The sequence below is a fragment of the Diplotaxodon limnothrissa genome, linkage group LG23 (genome assembly GCF_057381915.1).
Source record: "Diplotaxodon limnothrissa isolate DT_005_m linkage group LG23, D_limnothrissa_male_GT1.1, whole genome shotgun sequence".
NCBI lineage: Eukaryota > Metazoa > Chordata > Actinopteri > Cichliformes > Cichlidae > Diplotaxodon > Diplotaxodon limnothrissa.
Window position 1 is genome coordinate 40,328,499 of NC_140617.1, and position 27,164 is coordinate 40,355,662.

Consider the following 27,164-nt stretch of genomic DNA (forward strand, 5'->3'; position numbering starts at 1 on the left):
ATCTGTGACCCTTGCTTAGTTATACTGCAGTAGATCTAGATTACTGGGGATTTACCATGAAGGACTGAGTGTTTCTTCCTCTGTCAGCTCTTTTCACTTAGTATGAGTTTATACACCACTCGCCATTTAATCATTAGTTATTCTCAAACGGGCTCTCTTCTGCAGCCATGTGCTGTCTCTGGTCACAGCAGATGGTTGCCCCCATATGAGTTTGGTTCTGACAGAAGTTTCTTTCTGTTACAAGAGATGTTTTCCTTCCTGCTGTCACCAAGTGCTTGCTCATATAGGTCTGTCTGACTGTTGGGATTTCTCTAGTTTGTTGGGTCGTCACCTTACAATATAAACCGCCTTTTGGTGACTGTTGTTGGGATTTGGCGCTATATAAATAATTTGATTCTTAGAGGGAACTACTTTAAGTGCTTAGAAATCTCCAGGAACAATTATGAGCACCAAATAATCCAGCCCACCACCAACCTCAGAGGAACCCACTATAGTGTGGACATAAGGCCATATGTTACACTCAAATGATCCCTCTTTTATGAGGTGTGTTTTTAACACAGGTTAAAGAGGAAAGGGTATCAGCCACAGGAATGCTTACCTATTTAAAACATGGGGGAGCAGAAGATCTCGACCGCATCGAGTCCTTGAAAATTCCACTTTGACAGGGTTCAAATGAGGCGAGATCACCGTTTTAACTTCCTCCACTGTGAGTGACCTGAAGGTTAAAGCGTTTGTTAACGTGTCAGACTGGAATGCCTCGGAAAAATAGAATCACTCTCAAAAAAAAAGAATTACACTCACCTTTCTGGTCTGCTAGCTGGAAGACTGTAATCACATAGATGGACTTGTGTTGTAAAACATTCGGATTAAGAAAATGGATCAGTTACAAAGAAATTCTGTCAAGAAAAACCTCATTATTTTAACTAAATTTGGTTTATTAAATGTTTTGTAAGCTGTCAAAGTCAATCTGCATTGGTTTTATTTATGGAAGCAAGTGATTATATCTCGACTTTATTTGACCAATCAGAGGCACAGTAGAGATGGTGCTATTCATGTCTGCAGGCAGGAAGTGTTCAGTATATATATATATACATTATAATTTTATATATGAGATTTTATTTTTGGTTTTTTGTAGCTTGTATCTACCTTTAGCCAAGGCTTTGTGAACATTAATCCTTTATCAGATCTACCAAAAATCCAATCTTAACCCTATTACATTACAAACATACAGCAAACTTAATAAGCTGTATTTATACCAACCATTTATAATAACCTAATTCAAGAGTTCTTCTAGAGTATGTTTGTAACTGTTTCTCTGAGCCAATGGTGAACACACATAGTGTATTTGTACATCACCATGTGACCGACACCGTAATTTAGCTCCAGTGAATGAGCAGTCAGATATTAGTCAGATACCTGTATAGGGCACCTTTTGCAGGCACTACGTCAGCAGTGACTACAGCTGGGAAGCCCAGCGAATCTGACGCCTTACATTATCAAAGGATCTCTGTTTACACTCACAATATGCGCATCAGTTACACACCCAACACAAACGTACCTGAAACTTCAATACCCATAATTCTTTTGTATTTGCCTGCCATGCAGTCCAAGTTTTGTTATTTGTCTTCTGTCAGTGTACGGGACATTTCCAGGCTGCAAGCTTTTCACACAGAGGTGTTTATTTGTGCTTTGCATGGAACTGTTGTGAGAAAAAAATCATCCTAAAATATTACTTTTTTCTTTCAGTCAATGCTCCCACTCACACCAGTTTAGGTATCTTTAATACCAGTAGCTACCTCTTTATATCTTTAACTTTTAGTTTTACATATCTAACACTGGCCCTGAATTAGGTCCCAAAATGTTTTAATTATTTTTTTAGTTGCTGTTTTTGTTGTTTTTGAAGTTGTTACCTGTGCTGCATGCGTGTAATATGAGCAACCACTTTACAGTACTTGTGAGTAACGTGAGCAACTGTCTCACTGTAATTATGATTGCATGTGTTTTGGACAGTTACCAGGTTTATATGAGTGCTCGGATTGTGTTCATAGGAAGGGCTCAAAGCAGACGGACCCGATAATCAAATTGTGTAATGTGAGCAACTACTTTCCTGTAAAGCCCAGGCTTGTGATGCGCATACACACACACTAACACACACACACACAAAGTGGCTGTGTATGGGTTCACTCTGACTGTGTTTAGTGGAAGGGCTCTAATCAGATGCCCCACAGTCACGATGAATCTGTGAATTTTTCATCCTTTCTTTAATCAGCCTTTTAAAAAAGCCTGGAAGTAAGCTGCAAGAGTTTCACAACGCCTACCACTGTACACTATATCAGTGACCTAGTGCCCTGGATACAAGACAGCAATAAAATGAGCTATAAAGCATTTAGAGCACAGCTATGCCTGTATGAGTTGCATACCTGGGCTCCACATTCTCAGAGGCCACAGGTTTGCCGGTGACTGTATTGAAGGACCCTTAACTCTGGGCTTTTATTTGTCCCCTTGGACGCAAAGAATCTGGAGGCTGTGTGAGGGGTGCAAGCATGTAGTTAAGGATTTTCTACATTGTGTATGATTGCCATGCTTTTTTTACCACTTCCTAACTCTTGACCTTTGACTTTGCAATTTTCTTCAGGGAATTTCTTTAACTAATGAGGGAGACTGAAGTAAACTGTCAGTGCATTATTGTGCTTTTTATGTTTTACTTTTTATAATTGTAGCTGAAAACACAGTGATTCTGAAACGGGGTTAAATGTTTGAGTAAGAACTTTATTAGGTGCACCTTGCTTGTACTTTATTGGACCGTCTGTTCCTTCAGAACAGCCTTAACTCCTCATGGCATAGATTCAACAAGCTGCTGGAATCATTCCTCAGGGATTTTGGCCCATTTTGGTATCATAGCATCACACTATCATGATGCAGTTTTCTCAGCTGCACATCCGTGATGTGAATCTCTAGTTCTACAACATCCCAGAGGTGTTTTATTTGATTTAAATCTGGTGTCTGTGGAGGCTGTTTGAGTACAGAGAACTCATTGTCATTTTCAACAAACCAGTTTGAAATGATCGGAGCTTTGCAATAAGGTGTTTCTCTTGCTGGAAGCAGCCATCAGAAGATGGGTATACTGTGGTCATAATGGGATGAACATGGTCAGGAACAAGCAAGGTAGGCTGTGGCATTTTTAAAATGCTCACTTGGTACAGAGGGGCCAAGAAAATATCTCCACACCATTACACCACCAGCAGCCTGAACTGTTAATACAAGGCAGGATGGATCCATGTTTCATGTTGTTCACACTCTATCATCCAAATGTTGCAGCAGAAATGAAATATCATCAGAATCTGTTGCCCAATTTTGGTGAGCCCACTTAAGCTGTTGCCTCAGTTTCTTGTTCTCAGTGACCCAGTGTGGTTTTTGCTGCGGTGGCTGGGCAGATGGCACATTATGATGCTCTTCTCCATACACTGCTTGTAACGACAGGTAATTTGAGTCCTATCTGCTCAAAGCTGTCCGCACATGTACCTCTGACCTCCAGCATTTTCACCCAGAGAACTGCACTCCCTGAATGTTTCCTCTTTTTGACCATTTTGTAAAAACTCTAGAGTTGTTTGTGTGGGAAAATACCAGCAGATCAGCAGTTTCCAAATTACTCACCCTAGGCACCAACAACCACGCCACATTCGAAGACACTTAAATCACCTTTTTTCTCCATTCTGATGCTCAGGTTGAACTTCAGCACGTCTAGATGCCAAATTTCACTGATTGCTGCAGTGTGATTGTCTGATCAGATATTTGCATTAACGAGTGACTGAACATGTGTACCTAACAAAGTGAGTGTAGCTGTATTTAGACAGCTTTATTTGGTTCATGTGGACAGTAGAGAACAGAAGACCTTCATATGTATCTACTACTGTCTAATGATTAACCTTTATCAACATAATCATACAATTCCACAAGACGTAAACAAGATAAGATGTCCTGTTCTTGCCCTTAAATAACCTGGATTATTGCATTCAACAGCAACACTGGGAACGCAAAAATGTGATGACTCAAACAACACATTTGTTACTGTTGTTGCACGTAACTAGGTGACTCTGTTATCTTGATCTGTTTTGAAATGCGTACATTTTTTTACTCCCACTTCAGAGTAAACCAAGCAGTGACTGTTCAGTAAACGTAAACTCTGTTTGCTAATCTGACCTTTAAAACACATATAATCTAAACCTTTGAAAAGTACACAGTCATGATCATTATGGCCACTCTAAAAGGTCTATGGATGTGATGTAGTCAGTTTGAAATGTAGTCTTCATATCTTGTGGTACGTTGATTGCATTCAGTCAAAATCACCTTGTATTCATTACGGCGTTCTATATTTGCAGTAATTAGTTAGTATAGGCTGTCTCATCTCAACTCCCAGTGTTGTAATAGGTATGCAGCATAATGGAGTCTTTCGTATTTCTACAAATTGGTAGAAAGTTTGTTAAGATTTGCCCGAGCTCAGTCAGGCTTTACATCAGGTAATGGAGAAGAATCCAGTCGTTCCACCATAATATGCAGAAACCCCCTTTAAAAGACCTGAAACAGACTTCTCCCCGTCAGCTGATTGAATCAGCTGATCTGACTTCCAGCAGATCCTTTCCCTGACTGACCGATGTTTGCTTTCATCAACGCTGCAACACTTCACAAGTTCCAGATGCAACTCTCTACTTTATTTCATCTCTTGGAAAAATTTCCTTTCAACAAATGTCAAATTATTATATTGAGCTTGCACTCCTAAATTTATTCTTCAAACTCAATAAATATGAAGCAATAGTTTGGGGTAAAATGTAACTGAAATATATCAAATCAAAGGTGTATACGTTCAAATAATTCATCCTTAAGGCAAATGCTTGGTTTAAACTTAATATATACCAGTCAAGTAAATTCTATTTGACCAGATTTCATTAAATTATTACTTATGTTACAGAATTCCAGGGAAAATTCATAGCTAATTAAGTTACATACATCAAGTTAAAATCTTTTTGTCTCATCTGATTATTCTGCTTTTTTTAAATTACCCTCCTTTCTCAGGGATGGTGTTATCTGTCTTCATTTTCATCTTATTGACTTTCTCTTTGGTTCATAAAAGTGTCTGTATAAAAGTCCAGTGGCACTACTGTTTATTGTTCATAGTTCAGTCCCTAATTCACATCTTATTGTAGTCCATAGTTTTTAAACTTAAAGATGTGCGTATGTCCTCCATTTATAATATCCACCAATTCTGCATATGATTTATACACCTTGTGTAACCTAATATGTCTCAGGAGGCAAATGTTATTCTTTTGAATGAAAAAGCAAAAAAGACAGATATTTTTTCTAAGTGAGGCTATATTTGTTCAGCTGAGTGAGCAGTGAGCCAGTGATGCAGCCAATTAAATGTGCTGACAGCTACTTCAGGTACCCTACACTGTTAGGGTTAGTTTAAATTTTGACATCCAAATTCTGAATAAATTGAACTGCTTAGAAAATCCGACTGCACTCAGACTGCTAGAATGAAGTTGCTTAAAAATGCGATGGTGGACATTGTTGACTGCAGAAAGTATGTAATCGATGCTTCACCCCATGTGTTCTCATTCTTTTGCTTAGTAGACATGTACAGCAGATTGAAAAATACCACCTCATGAACAAGAATAGAGAATTTTAAAAGAATCAAGCTAATCAGTCACAACAGTAAAATGGCCTGTATTTGTATAGCGCTTTACTAGTCCCTAAGGACCCCAAAGCGCTTTACACATCCAGTCATCCATCCATTCACACACACATTCACACACTGGTGATGGCAAGCTACATTGTAGCCCCAGCCACCCTGGGGTGCACTGACAGAGGCGAGGCAACGGGTGAAGTGTCTTGCCCAAGGACACAACGACCGAGACTGTCCAAGCCGGGGCTCGAACTGGCAACCGTCCAATTACAAGGCGAACTCCCAACTCTTGAGCCACGATCGCCCACAGTGAAATGAATGAGTCCTGTCTACTCCATCCACTGTAACTCTAGCCTTTATTAAGCCCTTCAGGTTCTCTGAGGTCTAATTAATTATTGATAATCCAAAGACTGGCAATACGGCAACGCCCAAAATGAGGACATCGTGAATGCAGACTGACCGTTTACACTGCAACCCTCACTTTGTTTATTTAAATATAGCTAATTATATTAGCTAAGTTGGAATACTCAAAGTTTCCTTTTGTGCTTCTCTAATTGTTGAAAGTCTAAAACATATTCATATAGTAGAAAGTTAGTTTAGTTAGGTTAGTTTAACTTTGTGTATAGTATTCATATCAAGAAAACAAGAGCAAAGAAAAGCCTAAGTACTATCCCTGAATATTACAGTCCATGTGATATATGAAGGCAACATAACAATAATTTTACATTTGGCACACTATGCACATACTACACCTTTACAGGAGCAGGTAGAAGTTGAACACTTAGCAAGGTCTACTCTTTTTTTCATAAAAAAGGAGAAACCTAAGGAAGTTATAGAATAGGATGGAAAACACAGCCTCGACTGACACTGACTGTTTTCAAGAACAAACACTCACTGAACATCCCAGTGTTACCTGTGCTTCTTCCTCTTTTGGCCGCTCGCTTTAGAGGTTCTCACAGTGGTTGCTCCATCCCACCCTAACCCTAGCATCCTCCTCTGTCACACCAACCGTCTACATGTCCTCCCTCTGTGTTCTTCCTCTTTCTCTCCTCTATCAAAAGAGGTAATACAACTGATGAACCTTTCCTCTTTAAAAAATTCAGCCAGCTCTAATTATGACATCACTTAGGTAGGAATCTCCCTAAGCCCTACTGTGAGCGACAGCAAGTAGTACAGCGCGAGATAAGGGTGTGGCAGATGATAGATGTGGTGAAATCAGTGCATTGCCAGAAACCCTCATTGCTGCTATTTCAGCTTATGCCATCACACAGAATGCAAATTTCATCAAGGAAAGAAAAAGCAGCTACAGTGTGGAAGGATGTGGATAATAGCCGCTCATTTGACTAGTTTTGGTGCTGTTATCATTATTATGAATTGCATAACCCATTCTTATGCATCACTCAAATATTATGGATAAATAAAACTAAGTGACTTCTAAGGGTGATCACATCTAAATTTGAGGTGGGTGGCAGCAAAATGAAAGCCTGACATAATGAAGACACAATCACTACTATATGTTAAATAGCTTAATAAATGTTAGCTTTTTTAATGGCCTACAAGCAACACTACTAAGGATGTAACAGCAGGAAAGACCAGTTTTCTGACTGATACAGGTAGCAAAAGAACATAGTGGGAAACAGGTTTCTGAGAAACGACCTAACATGACTCATATTCATCAGAAAATAACCCAAAATACTTGGAGGAAAGAGCGGGTTTAGTACACGCGATAGATTCTTAAGGTTGATAAGGAAGTGGAGAGCAGGTACCCAATAACAGTGTTGTAAGTCTTTTGTTGTGCAACGCTAAATTACACTACTCATTATCCATGATGCTTTGTGTTTCATTTTGTAACCTGCATCTTGCGGGTTAACATCCCCTCGCCACACCAGACCCAAACATAGTGCCTGTATAAATTTGGATTGAGACGCTGCACCGGCCAGCAGTCTCTCACACAGCAGCTCGTGCCCGGAACAAACCATTTCCCTGCCGGTATACAGGGGTGGTCGCGGTATTAAGAAGTACTGGAAACGTAGAGGTAGGCAATATCACCGTGAATTCTCTGACACATTTTTAAAATTATATGTGAAATAACAAGCGAGCGTAACGACACATGTTCGGGGAAATAATTACAGCCATTATTCGTTGAGCATCCTGAGTGTTAATCCCGCCTCTAGCGCTCAGGTCCCCGCCGTTAGCTTAACCTCAGCATGGAACTGTTACACGGAAAGCATTCACTTCAAGGATAACCGAAGCTACACATGTGTTGTTACATTGTCAGCGTTTCTGCTTTTATGTTCGGTGTTATAAGCGGGCCAGTCATGGTGGAAGGTTAAAAAAAGAAGTGATTATAAAAGAAAAGATGCTGTGTTAGGTGTGTTTGTTATATCAGTATTTGGTGGTCACGTGGCCTGACAATGTTTATGAAAGGAAGAGTGGGATCTAGGTTACGCAAAGTAAACAAGGAAGTGTCTCCGACACGTTACGAAACCTTAGCTATTGTAACCCTCACTGCTTTTGCTGGGATTTAACAGTTAATTCATATTTAAGAAATGTTCTAAAGTTTAGAGGCTCTACTTCAATTAATACTACATGAAAGAATAATAAAGAATATCATCATAAACTCTGGTGAGTCACAATAGTCTGAATATCAGAGATTTTTAACATAACAAGGAGCAGAGTGTCTTATTGCTGCTGTAATAACTATATTAATTTACTAAAGGACAAATTAATAAAGAGTTTTACAAGTCAATGGATGGAGTTAAGGTAAAAGGTAGACATAGTTATTGAATGTTGGATGTCCTTCACCGTGTGTACATTTACAAAACACCTAAATGTATGAAGTAGTTCCCAGTTATGTTGAAACTGACACATTTAGTAAGGGGTAGTCCTGCAGTCCACAGATAAAGTACACACACCCACATTAGTTTGTCCTTGACACAAGCATCGTAGATAAGTGAGGCAGCCAAACCAACTGCCAGCAGACACACTCGGCTTCCTGTCGTTCAGGCTTGGCTGCGAAGATGTGAGATCTTTCGTGCCCCCTTCTTTTACTTTCTTGTACTTTATTTTTGCTCCAAATAGTCCGAACTAGTTGTGAGCTGTTATTTGCTTTCATCCTGATCGTCTCCGTTATCTTTTCCACCTTATTCAGGGTTGTGTTCGTATCACTGCCAGAACCTGCAATGCCCGATCAACTGCCTCCAAATCCTGCTGGGACACTGCTAAACAAGTTCCCCCAGGGGAGCCTGCCAATGGGAAAAGAAGCTACCAAAGACGGCCTACAAGCCAGAGGCCAGTGGGCCTCCAAGGCTGAGTTCCTCCTGGCCGTAGCCGGGCAGATCATCGGTCTGGGAAACGTCTGGAGGTTCCCTTACCTCTGCTACAAAAATGGTGGAGGTAAAGAGAGGAAGTAAAACTGGCATTGTCTAAAGTGTCTTTGTCTCTTTTTTCTCCTTTCCCTGTCCTATTTTTCCAGTCTCATTCTCAGAATCATTGTGACTTGAAATTAAGATTAAGCTGGTCTGGTTTGCTCCTTAAAAGCACCTTTTATGTTTGGCACAGGTGTGTTTTTTGTACCTTACCTGTTGTTCCTGGTGTTGTGCGGCATCCCCCTCTTCCTCCTGGAGACCTCACTGGGACAGTACACCAGCCTGGGAGGGGTCAGTGCCTGGAGGAATATGTGCCCATTATTTGGAGGTACTCTTATTTCCTTTTGTTTTATGTAGCCAACAGTAATATCAGCCAAAAAAATTTTCCTCATTATTTAATCAAATATGTATTATTGTTACTATTAGATGCATATCAAATTCAGTCTTCCAAAGACAAATGTCTGTATAACTGCATGCACGAGTTTGTGCTTGCACCTCTTTAAAATAGATGTGTGTGCGTCTTTTCAGTCCAGTATGTTTTATTTACACAGAACTATACAGTAGTGCAGTTAAGATAAGTGAGATATGTGGATAATTTCTACAGAGGCTATATAAAGTGCTAGTGGTTGTGAGTGGTGGTTCAGTCCATGTTATTATTGTGTGTTTGAGGGTACAGTTGTCCATTGTGTGTGTAGGTGGTTGTGGGTGTGTGTGTATGTTCAGTCCATGAGTTTAACGTGGGTCAGATGTCAGGAGGCAGAGTTCAGGAGTCTGACAGCTGTGGGGAAGAAGCTGTTCCGGTACCTGGTGGTCTTAGTCCGGAGGCTCCTGTAGCGCCTCCCAGAGGGCAGGAGGGTGAAGAGTCCATGTGATGGGTGTCTGGGGTCTTTGATGATTTTCCCAGCCCTTTTCAGACACCGCTTCCTATAGATGTCCTTTATGGCAGGAAGTGGTGCTCCGGCGATGCGCTGCACAGTTTTCACGACCCTCTGCAACGCCTTCCGGTCCGAGGTAGAGCAGTTCCCGTACCAGACTGTTATACAGTTGGTCAGGATGCTCTCGATGGTGCAGCGATAGAAGTTCACCAGGATGTCTGAGGACAGGTGGTTCTTCCTCAGAGTCCTCAAGAAGAAGAGGCGCTGGTGAGCCTTCTTGACCAGCTTGGAGCAGTTGGTCGTCCAGGTGAGATCCTCGGAGATGTGGACTCCCAGGAACTTGAAGCTGCTCACACGCTCCACAGCCGTCCGCTTAATGTGGATGGGTGGATGTGGGTCAGCATTCCTCCTGTAGTCCACGATGAGCTCCTTAGTCTTCTCGGTGTTAAGCAGCAGGTTGTCTCTGTCGCACCACTCAGCCAGACGATCCACCTCCTCCCTGTAGGCGGCCTCATCGTTGTCACTGATGAGGCCAATCACCGTGGCCTCATCAGTGCAAACTTAATGATGGTGTTGGAACCATCAGCAGGTCTGCAGTCGTGGGTGAACAGGGAGTAGAGGAAAGGGCTCATCACACAGCCTTGTGGTACACCAGTGTTCATCGTGATTGTAGATGAGCAGCAGTTATCCAGCCGGACATGTTGGGGGCGGTTGGTCAGGAAGTCCAGTAACCATTTGCAGATGAGGGAACTGATGCCCAGGTCTGTCAGTTTCCTGATGAGTTGTGAGGGGTGGATTGTATTGAATGCTGAACTGAAGTCTATAAACAGCATTCTGGCGTAGGTGTTGTTGTTGTCCAGGTGTCCAGGCATCCTCTGTGCTCCTGTTCTGGCGGTATGCGAATTGGTGGGGGTCCAGGGTGAGGGGGGAGACAGGATTTGAAGTGTGCTAGGACCAGCTGCTCTAAGCACTTAGTGATGATGGGGGTGAGTGCTACTGGGCGGTGGTAATTGAGGCTAGATGGGTTGGAGTTTTTGGGTATCGGGACGATGGAGGTGAATTTGAAGCAGGCCGGTACCACAGCGTGGGCCAAGGACAGATTGAATATGTCTGTCAGCACTCCTGCAAGCTCCCCAGAACACGCTCTGAGAACACACCCGGGGATGCCATCAGGACCTGCAGCCTTGTGGACATTGATCCTGCTCAGCACCGCTCCTACATCGGTGGGGGAGAGAGTCAGAGGTTGGTGGTCTGGTGTCATGTCTGCTTTGGTTGTGGTTGTGGGGTTCCCTCACTCAAAATGAGCATAAAAGTTGTTGAGCTCGTTGAGGAAGGAGACATCAGAGGATGCGGGGGAGGGTTTGGTGGTCCTGTAGTCTGTAATGGTCTGGAGTCCTTGCCACATGCGTCGGGGGTTGGAGTTAGAGAAGTGTTCTTCTACCTTCTTTTTGTAATGGTGTTTGGCTTTTTTGATGCCCTTCTTTAGATTAGCCCTGGCTGTACTGTAGGCGTGTGCATCTCCTGACCTAAAGGCGGTGTTGCGGGCCTTCAGGAGGAGACGAACATCCCGGTTCATCCAAGGCTTCTGGTTGGGGTACATGGTGATCCGTTTCTGGGTGGTGACACTGTCTGTGGTTTTGGAGATGTAATCCAGTACAGATGAGGCGTACTGGTCCAGGTCTGTGTGGGTGAACATATTCCAGTCTGTGTTTTGAAATCTGTCCTGGAGCACTGCGTCTGTCCCCTCTGGCCACATTTTAATTGTCCTCACAGCAGGTTTCACACGTTGGATGAGTGGTGAATACCTAGGTGTGAGGAACGGGGAGAGATGGTCCGATTGTCCAATGTGGGGGAGGGGTGTGGCTTTGTAGGCTCCAGCCAGGTTGGAATACACATGGTCTAAAGTCTTGTCTCCTCTGGTGTGGCAGGAGACATGTTGGTGGAATCTGGGGAGGACTGTCTTTAAGTTGGTGTGGTTGAAGTCGCCAGCAACAATAAAAGCAGCCTCGGGGTGTTTATTCTGGTGTTTGTTAATGGCTGCAGAAAGTTCTTTCATGGCCAACCTAGCATTAGCGTCGGGGGGGATATACACTGCTGTGAGTATGATCGAAGTGAGTTCTCTGGGGAGATAATAAGGTCTGCATTTGACCATTAAAAACTCCGCATTAGGTGAGCAGTGACTCTCAGTAGTAGTGAAACAATGAGTGAAAAAGCAGCCAATGTCCAAGGAAAAACTTTGAAAGATCTTCAGAAAGTTTGGAGAACTATTGCTAAAGACCACTTTAAAAAAATTACCAGAAAGTCTGACTCCTTGGAACCAACTTATAAAGAAGTTGAGGGGTAGCTCAAGATTTTTGCCCAGTGCTGTTTTCTGGTTTTACCCCTTGCCTTTTTTTCTCATTCTTCATCCATATTGGCACAAGCATTCAAAGCTCCCACGTTAATACAAAACCTGTACAAACAGTGTGTCTGCAATCAGAAAATGCCAGCTGTGTGCATGTGCAGTGGAGAGTGGAGCTCAGCTTGTGCTTTAAAACAGCTCAAGAGTGCAAAAGGCACCACGTTCCCTGCCGACCAAGAACAGCATGCAGTGTCTTGTTTTCTTTGTATCTCGCTGTCCAAGAGAGGAGTTTCAGATAAGTATTAACCAAACACACAATCACAACCCAACAAGTTCATCTTTCACCTTTAACACAGCAGTTGAAAAAAACCACGGGACAGATGGTGTGAGGGATAGAGCAAGTCTATGTTATATGAAGGGACCCTGTGATGAGACTGCTCTCATCTCCAGTGTCACATGGACACATCACGTTTTTCAAGGTGTAGTGTTGATCTTGTAAAGAACCATAACTAAACTCATTTTCTTTTTCTCCATAACCTACCCAAGCAGGTTTTAGTGCTGCGACCTTACCAAACACTAAGAGAAACTGCAAAAAAAAATAATAATAATAATAATAATGCTTAACTGGACACGAGGCTTTTGTCATTCACAGCTTTGTGTTCAGCACTGCCAGTTGACACCTTGTGGGCATTTTTGTGACAGCAGAGGCTTCTTACAAAACAAAACAGTCATATATTTCTTTCTCAGATTTAGACAAGCCCCGGAGCTGTTTCTGTGTTTGCTCAACACTTTAGCAGGGTGTGCAACTTTGGCATGCATGGGGAAAAAAAAACAAAAAATACTTAACCTGCCACACAGATTCCAACCAGTAGTTAGCAAAGCAATGCAGCCCTGAGGGTAACTGCCATGTTTCTAGAGAAAGTGTGAAAGTTGCTGAAAGGGACAAAGAGCGTGTAGAAGAGACGAGACCCAAATGTTCCAGTTACGCTTGTTCATCTCAGCTAATGCTAGTAGCATGCTAGCTGCTGGACCGCCTCTGAAATTGGTGTATGTGTGTGTTTGTGTCAGTGGAGCTATGTTTGTTTTTTTTTATTTAATGAAAAATTATTCTTGTTCCAACATTTGCCACTCTGGCCCATATGGCCTGCAGATGCATGCGTGCACAAACAGACACACACACACACACATATCTGCGCACACTCTGTTTTTGTTGACAGCTAGCTGCATGAAGGCCATGTGTTTAGCACTGGAATAAACTCCTGCACTTCCTCGGGCACATGTCCTCGTACTTATTGCAAACTTGGACAAAGAAAAGCTTCTGTTGGAATTCCTCGCTGGTTTGTGCAGTTAGCGTGCCCGTCGTCAGATGCGGCCTGAATTTCATTAGCGGATACCACAGACAGCTATTTGTCTAGCCAAACAGCCTACACTTTGTAACCCACTCAGGGCCTCATAAGACTATCATTCATATCTAATGAAGATGTACTCAGTGTGGGCTGCAAGTCGAGTGTCTGAGTAACGGGATGCTTTCATCTCAAACTCAAGTGACTTGGAACTGATAACAGAGGGCGTGTTCATGGACGCTTTGAAGCTCATTTATGCCACTCTTCATGCTCACATAACTCACCACACGTGTCCGCTTGTCTTCTCTGCAACTTGTTGTGTCTCCTTAGGTCTCGGCTACGCTAGCCAGGTGATGATCCTGCACGGCTGTGTTTACTACATAGTCATCCTGGCTTGGGCTCTCTTATACCTGTCCTACAGCTTCCAGGCGGAGCTGCCGTGGTCGCACTGTAACAACACGTGGAACACGAGTCAGTAAAAACAGGAAATCAGAAGCTGTCATCCTTGCAATTTGACGCTACCATGCAAAAGACTTTAAGAGGCAAACTGGGGTCTGTTGTGTGTGTCCTCCTGCAGAAGCGTGTTTCTCATATGACTCCTACAACCAAACGGCCAACGCGAGCAGCCTGCCGGAGAACGCCACTTCCCCTGTCATGGAGTTTTGGGAGTGAGTGTAACATCTTTAGAGTATTGATTATGAGGCTTGAAACAGTTTTGGTGCTAACACCTGCTGCGTGTGTTCTAAGGCGGGAGGTGCTCCGCCTGTCCAGCACTTTGGACGGGCTCGGCCCGATCAGCTGGAAGCTGGCTCTGTGTCTGGCCGCCGTCTGGCTTATCTGCTACTTCTGCGTCTGGAAGGGAGTCAAGTCTACCGGAAAGGTGAGGAGTCGACACATCAGCTTCATCAAGTTCCCTCTCTGTCTCAGCTACATGTCTAAGCTGCCACCATAGACAGTGTAAAAGATGGATGCATCCATCTTTGGTGTAAGATGTGACGAGTGCACGCTCATTGACTAACAACTTGTGACCAACAAGTTTTGGGAGTCTGGCCGAAATGAGGGACTGAGCCCATAAGCTCAGCAGTAAAGTGTTCAGCAGTCATGTCAGAAAAGCGTTAGTCTTCTGTAGCACCAGAAAACTTTTAGGTAACCATACTGAATGCAAGTTTTTAGACATAGCATTAGCATCACAGTTCCATCTGTGGTTTCCAGGTGCTCACCCACATCAAGTGATAGAAACAAGTGTTTGAGCTCTTGCGAATGTTCCACTTCTGACACTTTTTCTAGTTTTAGTGTTTGAATTTTAAAGTCAGCATTTTGTGCCCACAAAAATGGATATCATGAGAACTGCTTTGACCTCTGTGTGAAAACTGTTTTTACAATCCCCCAGAGCACAGGGTCAGATAAATATAGGTGTCACTGGAGGTGGTCGCCTCTCGGTAACTATTTATATGGTGTGCAGCAGAGCCAGCGCTTGCTCACTTGTCAAAAACAGGGCTTCTCTGCTAAAATATGAAGAAACTAGGCCTGTCCTGAATACTACTTTATGTACTTTATGTACTATTTAAGAGTGAATATTGGTGGATGTTGTCCAGCATGGGTAGGGAAAAGGTTAGGGGATTTTATAACTCTGCCTGGCTGATTTTGGACATATTTCCAAATCAAAAGGTTGCTTAGAAAGAAAGGTAGAAGCAGGAGAATGTGTGTGACTTTCTCCCTCTTACACAGTGCATAGCCAACATGCATTTTTGAGAAGAAAAAAGTTTCCAAAGGAACTATGAAAAAGTAATAAAAAACCAAATGCCTACCTCATAAACAAAACATGCTTACATATCGTTAGCTTCATAGCATAATTGCCTAAGTCATTGACTTAGTCAAATGACTTAGGCAATTATGCTATGAAGCTAACGATATAATTTAATGGCACCCATTTATTTATAAAATTTTAAAAATATCTACGGCAGGAGCATTTTTATGGTGACATAAAGTCTTTTAAACAGAACCTCGAGGAGCGGTAAAGTCCAAAACATAATTCTCCTTTCATGTAGCAGATGAGAAATAAGGGCCACGACACTGCAGCCACTTTGTCGGACTTATTTGCTGTGCCTCCGCCGCCGTCAGTCAACAGATTTTAAGACTCCAACTTTCCTTCTTGTAGTATTTTCTTTCTTTTTTTTTAAAGAACATCACAGTCACATCCTCCCTGTTTGTCTCTGCGACCACATCCCTGCACGCTCTTGTGTACATTCTAGGTGGTGTACCTGACGGCCACCTTTCCATATGTAATGCTGTTTGTGCTGCTGGTGCGTGGTGCCACCCTGCCCGGAGCCACCCAGGGAATCATCTACTACCTCAAACCCAACGTTACCCGCCTGGCTGACCCACAGGTACAGCAACACAAACGCGCACTCGCTTTATGTGTCCGTAAACGGTGGCAGATTTTGAAAAGCATCACGTCGGAGGACATTTTTCTAGTCGTTCTTGCAGGTCATACGGCAGCTCCTACAGGTAGGAGAGCCGCACTGTCAGGTGAGTAAATGTCAGATCTGCCATACAGCAGGAAGGAGATTGGATTATTGTTGTGAAGCTGAATGTAGTTTACAACGTGACATCTGATTTGTTGCTCTGTGCCACATTTTCATCACTAGATCATTAGATCTTATTGTCGCTGTGGTTTTGCGCTCTATTAATTCAGAAGCGACTTTCAAACTCTCCTTCACTGGTGTGAAAAAGTGTTTGTTATTATCGTGTGGGTACGGTTTGACAGCATCAGTATCTATTTGTTTCTGTTAATTAGCCAAGTTTGTGTCATGTTACCTGTAAACTGTGTAATATAGAACATCTTGTACGGTGTACCTTTGACCCCAAAACAGCAGCCAAGGCTGATAAAGTATATCAGTCAGTTAGATATGAGCTTGTGGGCTAACATGTCCTTTCACTTTCTCCTCTCGCTCTCTGTTTCTCTTTGTTTCTGTAGGTATGGATGGATGCAGGTACCCAAATATTTTTCTCTTATGGAATCTGCTTGGGAAGTCTCACAGCTCTGGGCAGTTACAACAAATACAACAATGACTGCTATAAGTGAGACACTATGTCAGACACACACAGACATGTATGCATACAACCACGTAAAAACAGAGTCGGCCACACGGCTTCTCCTTCTTCCACTTGACTTGAGACAAACTGTAGTTGCTGAAATGTAAGATGTAAGCTCCCACTGGTCAGATGGCTTCCAGCAGGAATGGCTGGAATGGACAGAGAAAACACACTGATACAGCCACACCTTAAAGAAAAGCCCTCGCTGCCATGTTTCCCACACTGTAGGACTCCCACACACACACACACACACACACACACACACACACACACACACACACACACACACTCAGGAAGAGCCAAGCTCTTGACTCTTGGCTTGTATTTACAGTAACAGGACAGATCAAGTCCTCAGTGGGGTTGTGTTCTGTCTTTCAGTTTTCACAGGGTGTTTTTTGTGTTCAGCGCAGTGCTGTGCTAAACTCTTGAGACACCCTCTGTATATACTGCTTACCAGGAGCCAGACTGTTGTGCAGTTTTTTGAGTAATAGTTCTCCAGACTTCTGAAGGTCTTTCACGGTTCTTTCTTTGGACATTGGCTGCTTTTTCACCTACTTTCAGTCCAGTCCTAGTACCCGACCATTTTCACTATTAGACCTATTAGCCAAAAACTTCCATCTTCACATAAAGAATTAAGGTGGTCGTATCAAATATCGACTTTCAAGCTTGTCAGAATTGTACAAACTCCCTTTTTGTCTCATATCCTGGATTTTCATGTATGTTTGCATGATTTTACCACTCAAATATAAGGAAATGAGGGGTGGCTCAAGACTTTTGGGCAGCACTGTATTGAAATCTAATTAGTTAACTCAGATTAATTTTGTGTGTATTTATGTATTTTTCCAGGGACTCTTTTATGCTGTGCCTCCTGAACAGCGCCACCAGTTTCCTGGCAGGATTCGCCATCTTCTCGGTGCTGGGATTCATGGCTGAGGAACAAGGCGTGGACATAGGCACCGTAGCCCAATCAGGTGAGAGACTGTTTTCCTTCAGGACACAGAACTGTCAGCATAAGTCAGCAGACTTTGACTTTGTGGTGTTTTGTGCCACAGGCTAATTTAACTCTTAATTTAACTGTTAAAGCATGAGGAGGAAGTGTGAAACAATCAGAAGTGATAGTGATCCCAAACCAGATTTTATCAAGATGCCCTTGTGGTGAAAATAATAATGAAGCATAAAATTAGTCACACATACCAATCCGGTCTTTACGTCCGACGTCATTAGCCTGCTCCGGGTCCAAACTCTGCTTCAGGTCCCAAAGTCATAAGAACACTGCGGCGTCACTGAGAGTTACAAACTGTCTAAATTCTTTCATCTTCAATAAAATGATTAGTGTGGCTCCTCTATCAGGTGTAACAATGAAGTTTAACATCCAGGCATCCGTGAAAACAGAATTTATGAAGTTTAACGGAGTTAGCAGGGAGTTAGCTCGCTAGTTTCCATCTAAAGATGATATAGCATGTTCTGACTGAGGGATTTCTGAAAAATTCAAACGTACAGCTCTGCTATCACTTCCAGCATAAATGAAGACAGAAAACTAAACAGCAGTGACGTTTGTAGGGTTACTGAAGTTGGCCCAGCTGGTATTTAATGATGTGCTTCGTGGTGGCTACACAGACAACCCACCCATTAATAATCACTTGGCAACAGTGGGAAGGGAAAACTCTCTTTGAAGGAAGAAACTTCCGACAAAACCGAGCTCAGCTCTAAATGATAATGTGATAAAAATAGTAAATATTTTCCATTATTTTATGTCAGAAGAAACTTATATTAATTGTTTGTAATATCTTTGGTCTCATGGTCTTCTCAGGACCCGGGCTTGCCTTCATCGCCTACCCGAGAGCTGTAGCCATGATGCCCGTACCCCAACTCTGGGCTGTCTGCTTCTTCCTCATGATCATCATGCTGGGGTTGGACACACAGGTAGATGCAGACTAACACCCTCGACAAACTTTGAATTTCTCTCCACTGGCGTTGCGTTCGGAAACACGCCGACATATGTGTCTCGTGCAGTTTGTGAGCCTGGAGGCCCTGATGACATCAGTGACTGACCTGTACCCTCACCTGATCAGACGAGGTCACCGCAGAGAGCTGCTGTTGCTGTTTGTCTGCATCGTCTGCTTCCTGGTTGGACTGGTCATGGTCACACCGGTAAGTCACACCGGTGGATGGATGTGTTGTGTTGGAGAAGTAGCCTGTTTTTAATGAGTCGTCTCTTCTGTGTGGTGCAGGGCGGTCTGTATGTGTTCCAGATCTATGACCATTTCTCCTGCAGTGGAGCCAGTCTGCTGCTTCTCTCCATCTTCCAGTCTCTGGCCATCGGCTGGGTCTACGGTACAAATCCCAACTCTAGCCTGCTCCTTGCCCTTTCATCACCTGTTTTCTGTCCTCATGATTCTTCCCTCCACTCTATATTTCCCATTCCTTTTTCTCTTCTTCCCCCTTTCCTTTTCCTTCCTTTTCTGATCATCTCCCTTTTTCCTCATCTCTTCTGTTTTGTGTGCCCTTTTACTTCTTTTTTCCTTCTCCTTCCCTTTCCTCTCCTCCTTTTCCGTCTTTATCTAATCTCCTTGTCAATCTAATCATTCATTTCCTTTCAATTTTAATCTTTTCCTTGTCTTCCCCTTTTTTCTCCTCGCCACACTGCTCTTTCTGATCCTTCGCAAACTGACTCTTCCGGTGTAACATTTCATTTCCCTAACCCCTCTTCCCCTTTTTCTTTTAAATACTTTTTTCAATGTTCTTATATTTTTTGCCATCCTATTTTCCTGGTTCTTTCCTTTATCTTGTTTCCACTCTTGTTTTGAATTCTCTTTTCTTTCCATTTTTTAGCTTATTTTCCATTTTCTTTGATTTTCTTTCTCTCCACTCCTTTTTCCTGCTTTGGTCTCCTCTCTTCTTGTTTGATTTTTATTTGCTCTTTTCTTTTCTTTTTTTTAATGTAGCACTAAATTAATGGAAAAATAGTGTCCGAGTCATTTCTACTAGTCTGACTTTAATTAAATTCAGTTGGAGCTCAGGCAGTAGGATAATGAGATTATACATAATCTTAAGCTGGTTGCTCTTATATAGAAAATAAAAAGAACTTTTATCACTAATGAATATAAGTCCTCAAATCTGATAAACACACACACACACACAGTCTCGCTGTCCACTTCTTCCCCTCCTCCGGCATTCCACTTAGAGGCAGTAGACAGTATATTAACATGGCTGCAGCTACCCACTGTTGTAGGGAGACTGGCTCCTAGCCAGGCCCCTGTCTGTCTCCTCCGGGCCCTAAATCAGCCTCCGGGCCCTGTCGCCTCTCAGTCTCAGTCTGCTGGCCCCAGGGAGCCCCCACTCCAGCCAGACATGGAGGTCTGAAGCATTCACAAAAACACTGTTTGTTTAAAAGTGCAATGGACGGAGTGTTTTATATGCATACATCAGGACAATGCAGTAAACGCTCAGTGAGGTTAGACAGTCGACTTTAAGTGTTAGAAAAAATATATGTTGCCATTTCATGAGATAAAAAATAGGCTGAATACTCCAGCAGAGAATGTGTTTGTAGGTGTGGGTGCTTATGAGGGCCAAAAAGCCTGTTTTTATGGCTCTCCTTGAGTTGAGGAGAAGGGTTTTAAGTGGACTGTGCGACACAGCGTTCACAACTCAGCTGCACCTTTTCCCCCTTTTTACGGCTGTGGGAATTTACAGTTTTTTAAGGACTCTGATGACCACTAACACTCTGAACTGAACTGAACTGAAAGAAAAGCTGCAGACAACTTCCTCATCCGACTCTCCCGAGATTCTCCAGCTTTCATGTGTCAAAATTGCTTTAAGGTTATTGAGTAAGTCATTACAGTGTGGTGGTTTGTCCTGTTTCTACCCCTCCCTGAGCCTGGTTCTACTGGAGATTTCTTCCTGTTAAAAGGGAGTTTTTCCTTCCCACTGTCGCCAAGTGCTTCCTTATCCGGTTGTTCAGTGATGACGCGACGAATCCTCCTTCCGGGTCTAAAGTAGTCTGCGTTTAATATGGCTTTTGTGTTGTTAACATGTTTAATGTTTTGTATTTTCTTCTATTTAATCTCAAAAAGCTCCTAAAACAGTCAGTAATCACTGTTGACCTCCCTCGGCTTTTATTACCGCTAATCATTTATTTAAGCTCAGTTTTTAAAACCTTAGGATGTAACTACAGCCCAGCCCATGCAGCAGTATATGAATGACTAACCTCGTATTGTGGATGGATTATCTCAGTTGTTCTCCTGGCTGAAGTTTGGTCCTTTTACAGCATCCTGCCATGCGATTACATTTGTTTCTGACCACCGAGAAAACTCACGTTAACTTTTATCGAGTGGAAAAAAAAGTTAGCTTGTTTATATTATGCTAACATAGCTGTGTCGCTAGCGGTCACGTAGCACATCATTATATACCAGCTAGCCCAACTTCAGTAATCCTACAAACGTCACTGCTGTTTAGTTTTCTGTCTTCATTTATGCTGGAAGTGATAAGAAAGCTGTACGTTTTAATTTGTTTCCAAAACCCCACAGTCAGGACATGCTATATTGTATTTAGATAGAAGCTAGCGAGCTAACTCCCTGCTAACTTCTAACTCCATTAAATGTCATAAATTCCGTTTTCATGGATGCCTGGATGTTAACCTCAATTGTTACACCTGGTAGAGCAGAACGCTGATCATTTTATTAAAGATGAAAGACTTTAGACAGTTTTTCAACTCTCAGTAATGCCATAGTGATCGTTTGATATATGGACCTGCAGCGGAGTTTAGACCCAGACACGGCTAGTGACGTCAGACTTAACAACCGGATAGGGTGTCGTCTGATTGTTGGAGTTCCTTTTTAATATTGTAGATGTTTCTTTTCTTACAATATAAAGCGCCTTGAGGTTGTTGTGTTATATATTAATAAAACTGAATTAAGTTGCAGAGTATGTGACAGTTTGTGCTCCTCCTACTACCACTCCAGACAGAAAAGAAAAGAGCTGTAGGTACTGATAGCATTTTGCTCACTTTCTTAAGCCTGCCGAGAAAAGCACTAGTGTGGATTTCAGGAGGGTTGGTAGTCAGACAGTTTGGTGTGTGTCCTCAGCTTGGCCAGTATATCACAAGATTACAACAAAATTCCACACAACTGCCCAAAAGGATAAAATAACATAATGGCATTTCATATCTGAAAGGTCAAAGGTCATTCACCGTGATGTCAGTGTATGAGCGTGGACAGGCTGTAAACAGCAGCTTGGCTGTTTGTCCTGTGCAGCAGCGATTTCAGTTATAATTTGTTTTTCTCTCCTTTTTTTTTTTGCTTGTATTTTCCGCTCTGGCGATGAATACCAGGAAGAAAAAATGTTCTCTAAGCACAGTTGGCCACCGTTGCCAAACCATGATGTGAACTGAACCACAACCAAACCTCACTGTGTTCTTGTTTTGGCCACAGGAGCAGAGCGCTTCAGCGCCAACATCAGGGATATGACCGGCTACAGCCCTCTTCCTTTTTTCAACCTGTGCTGGAAATACTTGACCCCGATCGTGTGCACTGTGAGTAACCTCCACCCGCTGACCTGCATTCCACTTTGTTATGAGCTGTTTGTTGTGAAGTAGGATGTCCATTAGCACAGGTGTGGGATTTCATACAGATTCCACCTTCCACCTCTCAGGAAAATATCAGGGTTCATCTGTGTGCCACTTGTTTGTCTCTCTATCAGTGAGGTTGGCTTTTTATTCCACCACCTCCAGAGCAGAAAATGAATCATGAGCTCCGTTGGCAGGACGCAAGAAGCACTGGATGCGAGCAGTTTCCAAAAGAGTTGAAACACTGTTTAAGATAAGATAACTCTTTATTGTCATTGCACAGTCATACATAGTACAGTAGTACAATGAAATTGGAAAAACTGTCCTACGTCGGCACTACATATAACACAACACGACACGATATGACACATCACAACGTAACAAACAACACAACACAGTATATTAACTTAGTATAAAAAAGAAGAATAAGTGTATGTGTATTGCACACTGTTATTATTGCACATTAATTATTATTGCACCTTGTTATAAATATAAATATTATTGTTATCGTTTTAAACATTGTTACCTCCCCCTAAAAAGTCCAGGGAGGTATCCAGTCAGGTCAGCTATTTACATTGATCAGGGCTATTGCCCTGTTGTAAAAGCTGTCTTTGAGTCTATTTGTTCGGGACCTCAGCAGCCTGAACCTCCTGCCAGACGGCAGCAGCTTAAACACCCGGTGTCCTGGGTGTGTGCAGTCCCGTAGGATGCTGCGTGCCCTCTTGAGACAGCGAGTGCTGTACAGGTCCTTCAGGGAGGGAAGAGGATGTCCAATGATTTTTTGGGCCATGTTGATGACCCTCTGGAGTGCCTTTGACATGTAAATGGAAACTGAATGCAAATAATTTCAGGCTACATTCAACTGAAACAGAAGAAAGACAGCATGTCAAAAGTTATTTGGAAAAATGTAGTCTGCTTTTCAATTTGATGCCAGCAACACATTCAAGAAAGCTGCAGTTATGGACACACTTCCCGCTCCAGATACTCGTTTTTAGTTCCAGTCTTATTTAGTCAGACCATCCTTAAATCAGCTGTGGCCCAAAGACGGCAGCATCGCCTCTCTTGTTTGTAGAATTGTTTTGTTGTTGTTTGGTTGTGAGGGTTTCTAGATACTTTCTGAGGTTTAACTTGCAATTTTCAAGTATTTTTAAGCCCATGAAATGATTTCCACTACAGAATTGTGTCTTTTTTTAAATGCAGCACTGCCTTAAACCATAAAGATCGTTGGTTTTCAGCCTTGAGTCATTTAATGATAATCTGTTTGTTCTTTGAAATCTTATGTTGAGAAACTTCTTTGTTTCTTCACTTGTTAGGTTAAATATGGGGCTTCAGCGTTTTGGAGATCACTGCGTTCTGGTTTGATCCGTATTTTACGACCTTTCCCAAGGTCGTTGGGGTTTCTTTGTTTTTGTCCACGTAGTTGTAATTTAGTATAAAAATATAATCAGCAACTATTTAAATTCAAACACGTTTTGCACAGATGAAAATCTGGGAGAGGTACTGCATGTTTTTATTGTGCAGCAGAGGTGTTTTACTGCCTTTGGACAGAGCCAGACTCTTTCCCGGTCTCATATTTATTGAGAGCATTAGGAGACATCTCATCGACCGCATAACAGCGAATGAGTAAATAGCCACCTGTTCGTCTACATCCAGCTGCTATTAAAGGGCTCTCAGGGAGGGTATTTATCGCTGCTGCTGTTTAACTGGGAAACACTGATTTACCATTTTTGGCCTAAAATGTCTAAGCCTAAATGGTAAATGGACTGTATTTATATAGCGCTTTACCAGTCCCTAAGGACCCCAAAGTGCTTTACACAACCAGTCATCCACCCATTCACACACACATTCACACACTGGTGATGGCAAGCTACATTGTAGCCACAGCCACCCTGGGGCGCACTGACAGAGGCCTAGACCTTTAGTATTTACCCCGTCCTCCTTTCTCCCCTCTTCAGGCCACATTTATATTTTCCCTGGTGCGCTGGTCACCACTGAGCCTGGGGAAAGGACTGGTGGCTCCAGTATGGGCCACAACGCTGGGCTGGATCCTTACCCTCTCATCCGTTTCTCTGCTTCCCATCTGGGCCATCTACGCCCTGGTCACTACCCCGGGAACCCTGACACAGGTGATACAATGTGTTTTTCCTGCTGTTGGATGTGAAACTGTCTTGTGCCTTTAATGACGCTGATCCACAGTCAACTAACTGCAACCTTTCTATCCCGCAGCGCTTCCAAATCCTGTGCAGCCCCGTTGAAACCCCGTCACTGACCTTCCACCACCTCTCCAACCAGTCAGCGATCCCCTCCAGCCCCAGTCTGCCTCTCACTGAGAAGTCAAAGGCACCGTTAAAAGAAATCATCTAGGACAAGATGACCCGACAGACACTTGACAACAATGTAACAGTGGCTGCTGCTCGGTCAGTCGGGTGTGTCAGGGCAGAGGGTCAACTTTAGAGCTAATGCTGCTGGATACCAACAGAGGGGCTGGATCCTCATCAGTCTGTACTTGTTGACTAAATGTTGTAATCAGCTCAAAAGGTGATCCTTCAATTATGGGCTCTCTGAAGGGATTCAGAGGACATCCACATCATCTACAACGGCCTTCATCTACAGGAGCATTCAGATGATAAAGCTGATATATTTTCCACATATTTAACTTTAGAAGGTTATTTTGAATTAGTTCAGTGAAAACGTCAGTTAAAGTAAACAAAACTAAACAAGACCTACCTGAACGCACCATCTAGCTGCTATTGGAATAGTTTCTTCAGGTTGGAGCTTTCTACAGAGGGTCCAGCCCTGAACTGGGACACAGTTTGTTTAATCTTTTGCACCAGACCCACACCCTGCCTGCCAGAGCTGGTTATTGTAAAACAGCACACCCTTCTGGCTTTGAATCATGTTATCTCTTTACCTGCTTTTTTTCCTGTTGTCTCAGTTTATTCATGTAATTAAGGACCATATAATTATAGCTTCTGCTGGCTGTCTGCGCGCAGGACTAATGTTCCCTTTATTTGCCAGCAGTCATACATACATAGAGCTATACTCTCTATGAGAGCCTGAGAGATTACTGTTTGCGTTAGCATGACTGCTTTGCTTTGGAGTCCACTAAAAGAGTGCATCGATTCATTGGGGTGAAGGTATAAACTGAAATGACTCCATGAGTCAGGCGTGTTATGCAGTAATTTATAGGGATGGGTTGTTTTTTTTTCTCATGCTTCACCCTCTGTGATGGCAATATCATGGCATCTGAATGGATCATAACACGTCTTACCCTCAGACCAAGTAGAGAAGACATTCAGTCAAGTCCTTTTTATTGCTGCCAACGCACAAGTGCTTGAGATCAAGTGCAGCAATCGGTTTTTATCCATCGCACGTCTTTGTTGTTAAAAAAGTTAATTACTGTTGTTTTTGTTTTGGGGTTTTTTGTTACTTCCTGTTGCAATTGTGCAGTTTTTATAAAGATTTGAGGCATTATTTAGACAGCTGTGCACTGCAGGGAAACATGCATACAGCCAGCATGCAGTAATGCAGTACTGCTGCTGCAACTGTTTTGTCAGAAAAATATATCTGACTTTATTTTTTAATTTTTACATCACTTTTGAGTTGAAATGTTTTTAGTTCTCCGACCTCTTTATTGTGATTTTCTCTGCGGCTCTAACGTGTGAACGCAGTAGACTTCTTTGAAGACAGCGTGTAAATGATAGTAGAGATATGTTTACGACATAGAAAACTAACACCAGGAGTGCGATGAAGGAATGTGTCCTAGTTGAACAACTTCAGTTCCTTATGTTTGGACTTGAAATGTAAATCAAGAATATGTTTTAATTATTTACACTCTACTTTCCTTCCTGTTTTTTTTCTATCACCGTTCAGCCTAGTGGAGGCGACGTCTCCAGTAACTTAATGTGCTTTAGGACACAACCTGTTCTTCACTGGAAACGCTTCTTCTTGAGCAATTGTGATGTGTTCAAATGCAGTATGTTCGAAGATATAAAGAGACTCTTATGGAAACTTGAAACTGCTGTCAAACCTGGATGTCTTTCTGATTGACTTCAGATTGATCCAAGTGTGTCATCATCTCTGTTTACAAGTGTATGCATGTGCCTCTTTATTTTGAAATCCTCCATCTGTACTGTTATTTTCTTTTCTAAATGACTATATATTAATATACATATATATATAAACATTGTGGACATGAGCATTTGTGTCGACTGTTTAATTCAGTTCGTGTGACAAGCCGTGTGTGTGCGTGCAGGTGTGTCGCCGGGAGGCCCCGGGAGGCGTCGCGGTCTCCCTCAGTGGGGCGATAACAGATGCTGAGGCCACACCTGGCTTCTACAAGGAGGGTGGACGAGCGGAGGCGAAGAAGTGAGGAGAGAGGTGGAGGAAAAAGGAACAAATGCCGTGATTAGTGTTCTCCTCATCCTGATGCGAATTGCTGGTTTAACATCCGTGAAAGGATAGAAGTCAAGGAGAGATGGAGTGTGTGTGTGAGGAGGAGGAGGAGAGGGTGTCATGGAGACTAAAGAGGGAGGGAGAGCAGCAGCGGGTGGGGAGGAATTCAGACAGCAGCACTTAGACAGAGTCCGGCGGTTATGTAAAAGGCTCGGTTTGTCAATTAACTGTATTGGATTCCCTCCCCCCACAGCCACCAGAGGAAGCGGGTTGGTCCTCCACACACACGTGGCTCAGCACGAAGGGTTCACAAACACACACATCTCGTTTTGGTGACGTGCAAAACTGAATGCAGCCTCCTTCTTGCACATGTGATCCGGGTTACTATGTAACTGTGTGTGTGTGTGTGTGTGTGTGTGTGTGTGTGTGTGTGTGTGTGTGTGTGTGTGTGTGTGTGTGTGTGTGTGCAGGGAAAACAGGGGAGGGTTTATGTCCATATGGTT

General features: G+C 42.8%; 1 protein-coding gene across 1 annotated transcript; it reads left to right on the plus strand.

Moving 5' to 3' along the window:
- The first annotated feature begins 8,652 nt into the window (after window positions 1-8,652).
- On the plus strand, window positions 8,653-26,452 carry LOC146608662 (sodium- and chloride-dependent GABA transporter 2-like). Its single transcript, XM_085347420.1, has 15 exons — window positions 8,653-8,702; window positions 8,832-9,076; window positions 9,242-9,376; window positions 13,938-14,078; window positions 14,185-14,275; window positions 14,355-14,487; window positions 15,860-15,994; window positions 16,585-16,688; window positions 17,550-17,674; window positions 18,514-18,626; window positions 18,717-18,854; window positions 18,935-19,037; window positions 22,133-22,233; window positions 24,222-24,392; window positions 24,493-26,452. Coding segments are annotated over exons 1-15 (1,875 nt in total). The 5' UTR covers window positions 8,653-8,700; the 3' UTR covers window positions 24,631-26,452.
- The last annotated feature ends 712 nt before the right edge of the window (window positions 26,453-27,164 follow it).

Coding starts and splice junctions, on each gene's coding strand:
- LOC146608662 (XM_085347420.1), top strand. Junction 14,276..14,354: donor CCTGTCATGGAGTTTTGGGA/GTGAGTGTAACA, acceptor GTGTGTTCTAAG/GCGGGAGGTGCTCCGCCTGT. Junction 18,855..18,934: donor GACTGGTCATGGTCACACCG/GTAAGTCACACC, acceptor TGTGTGGTGCAG/GGCGGTCTGTATGTGTTCCA.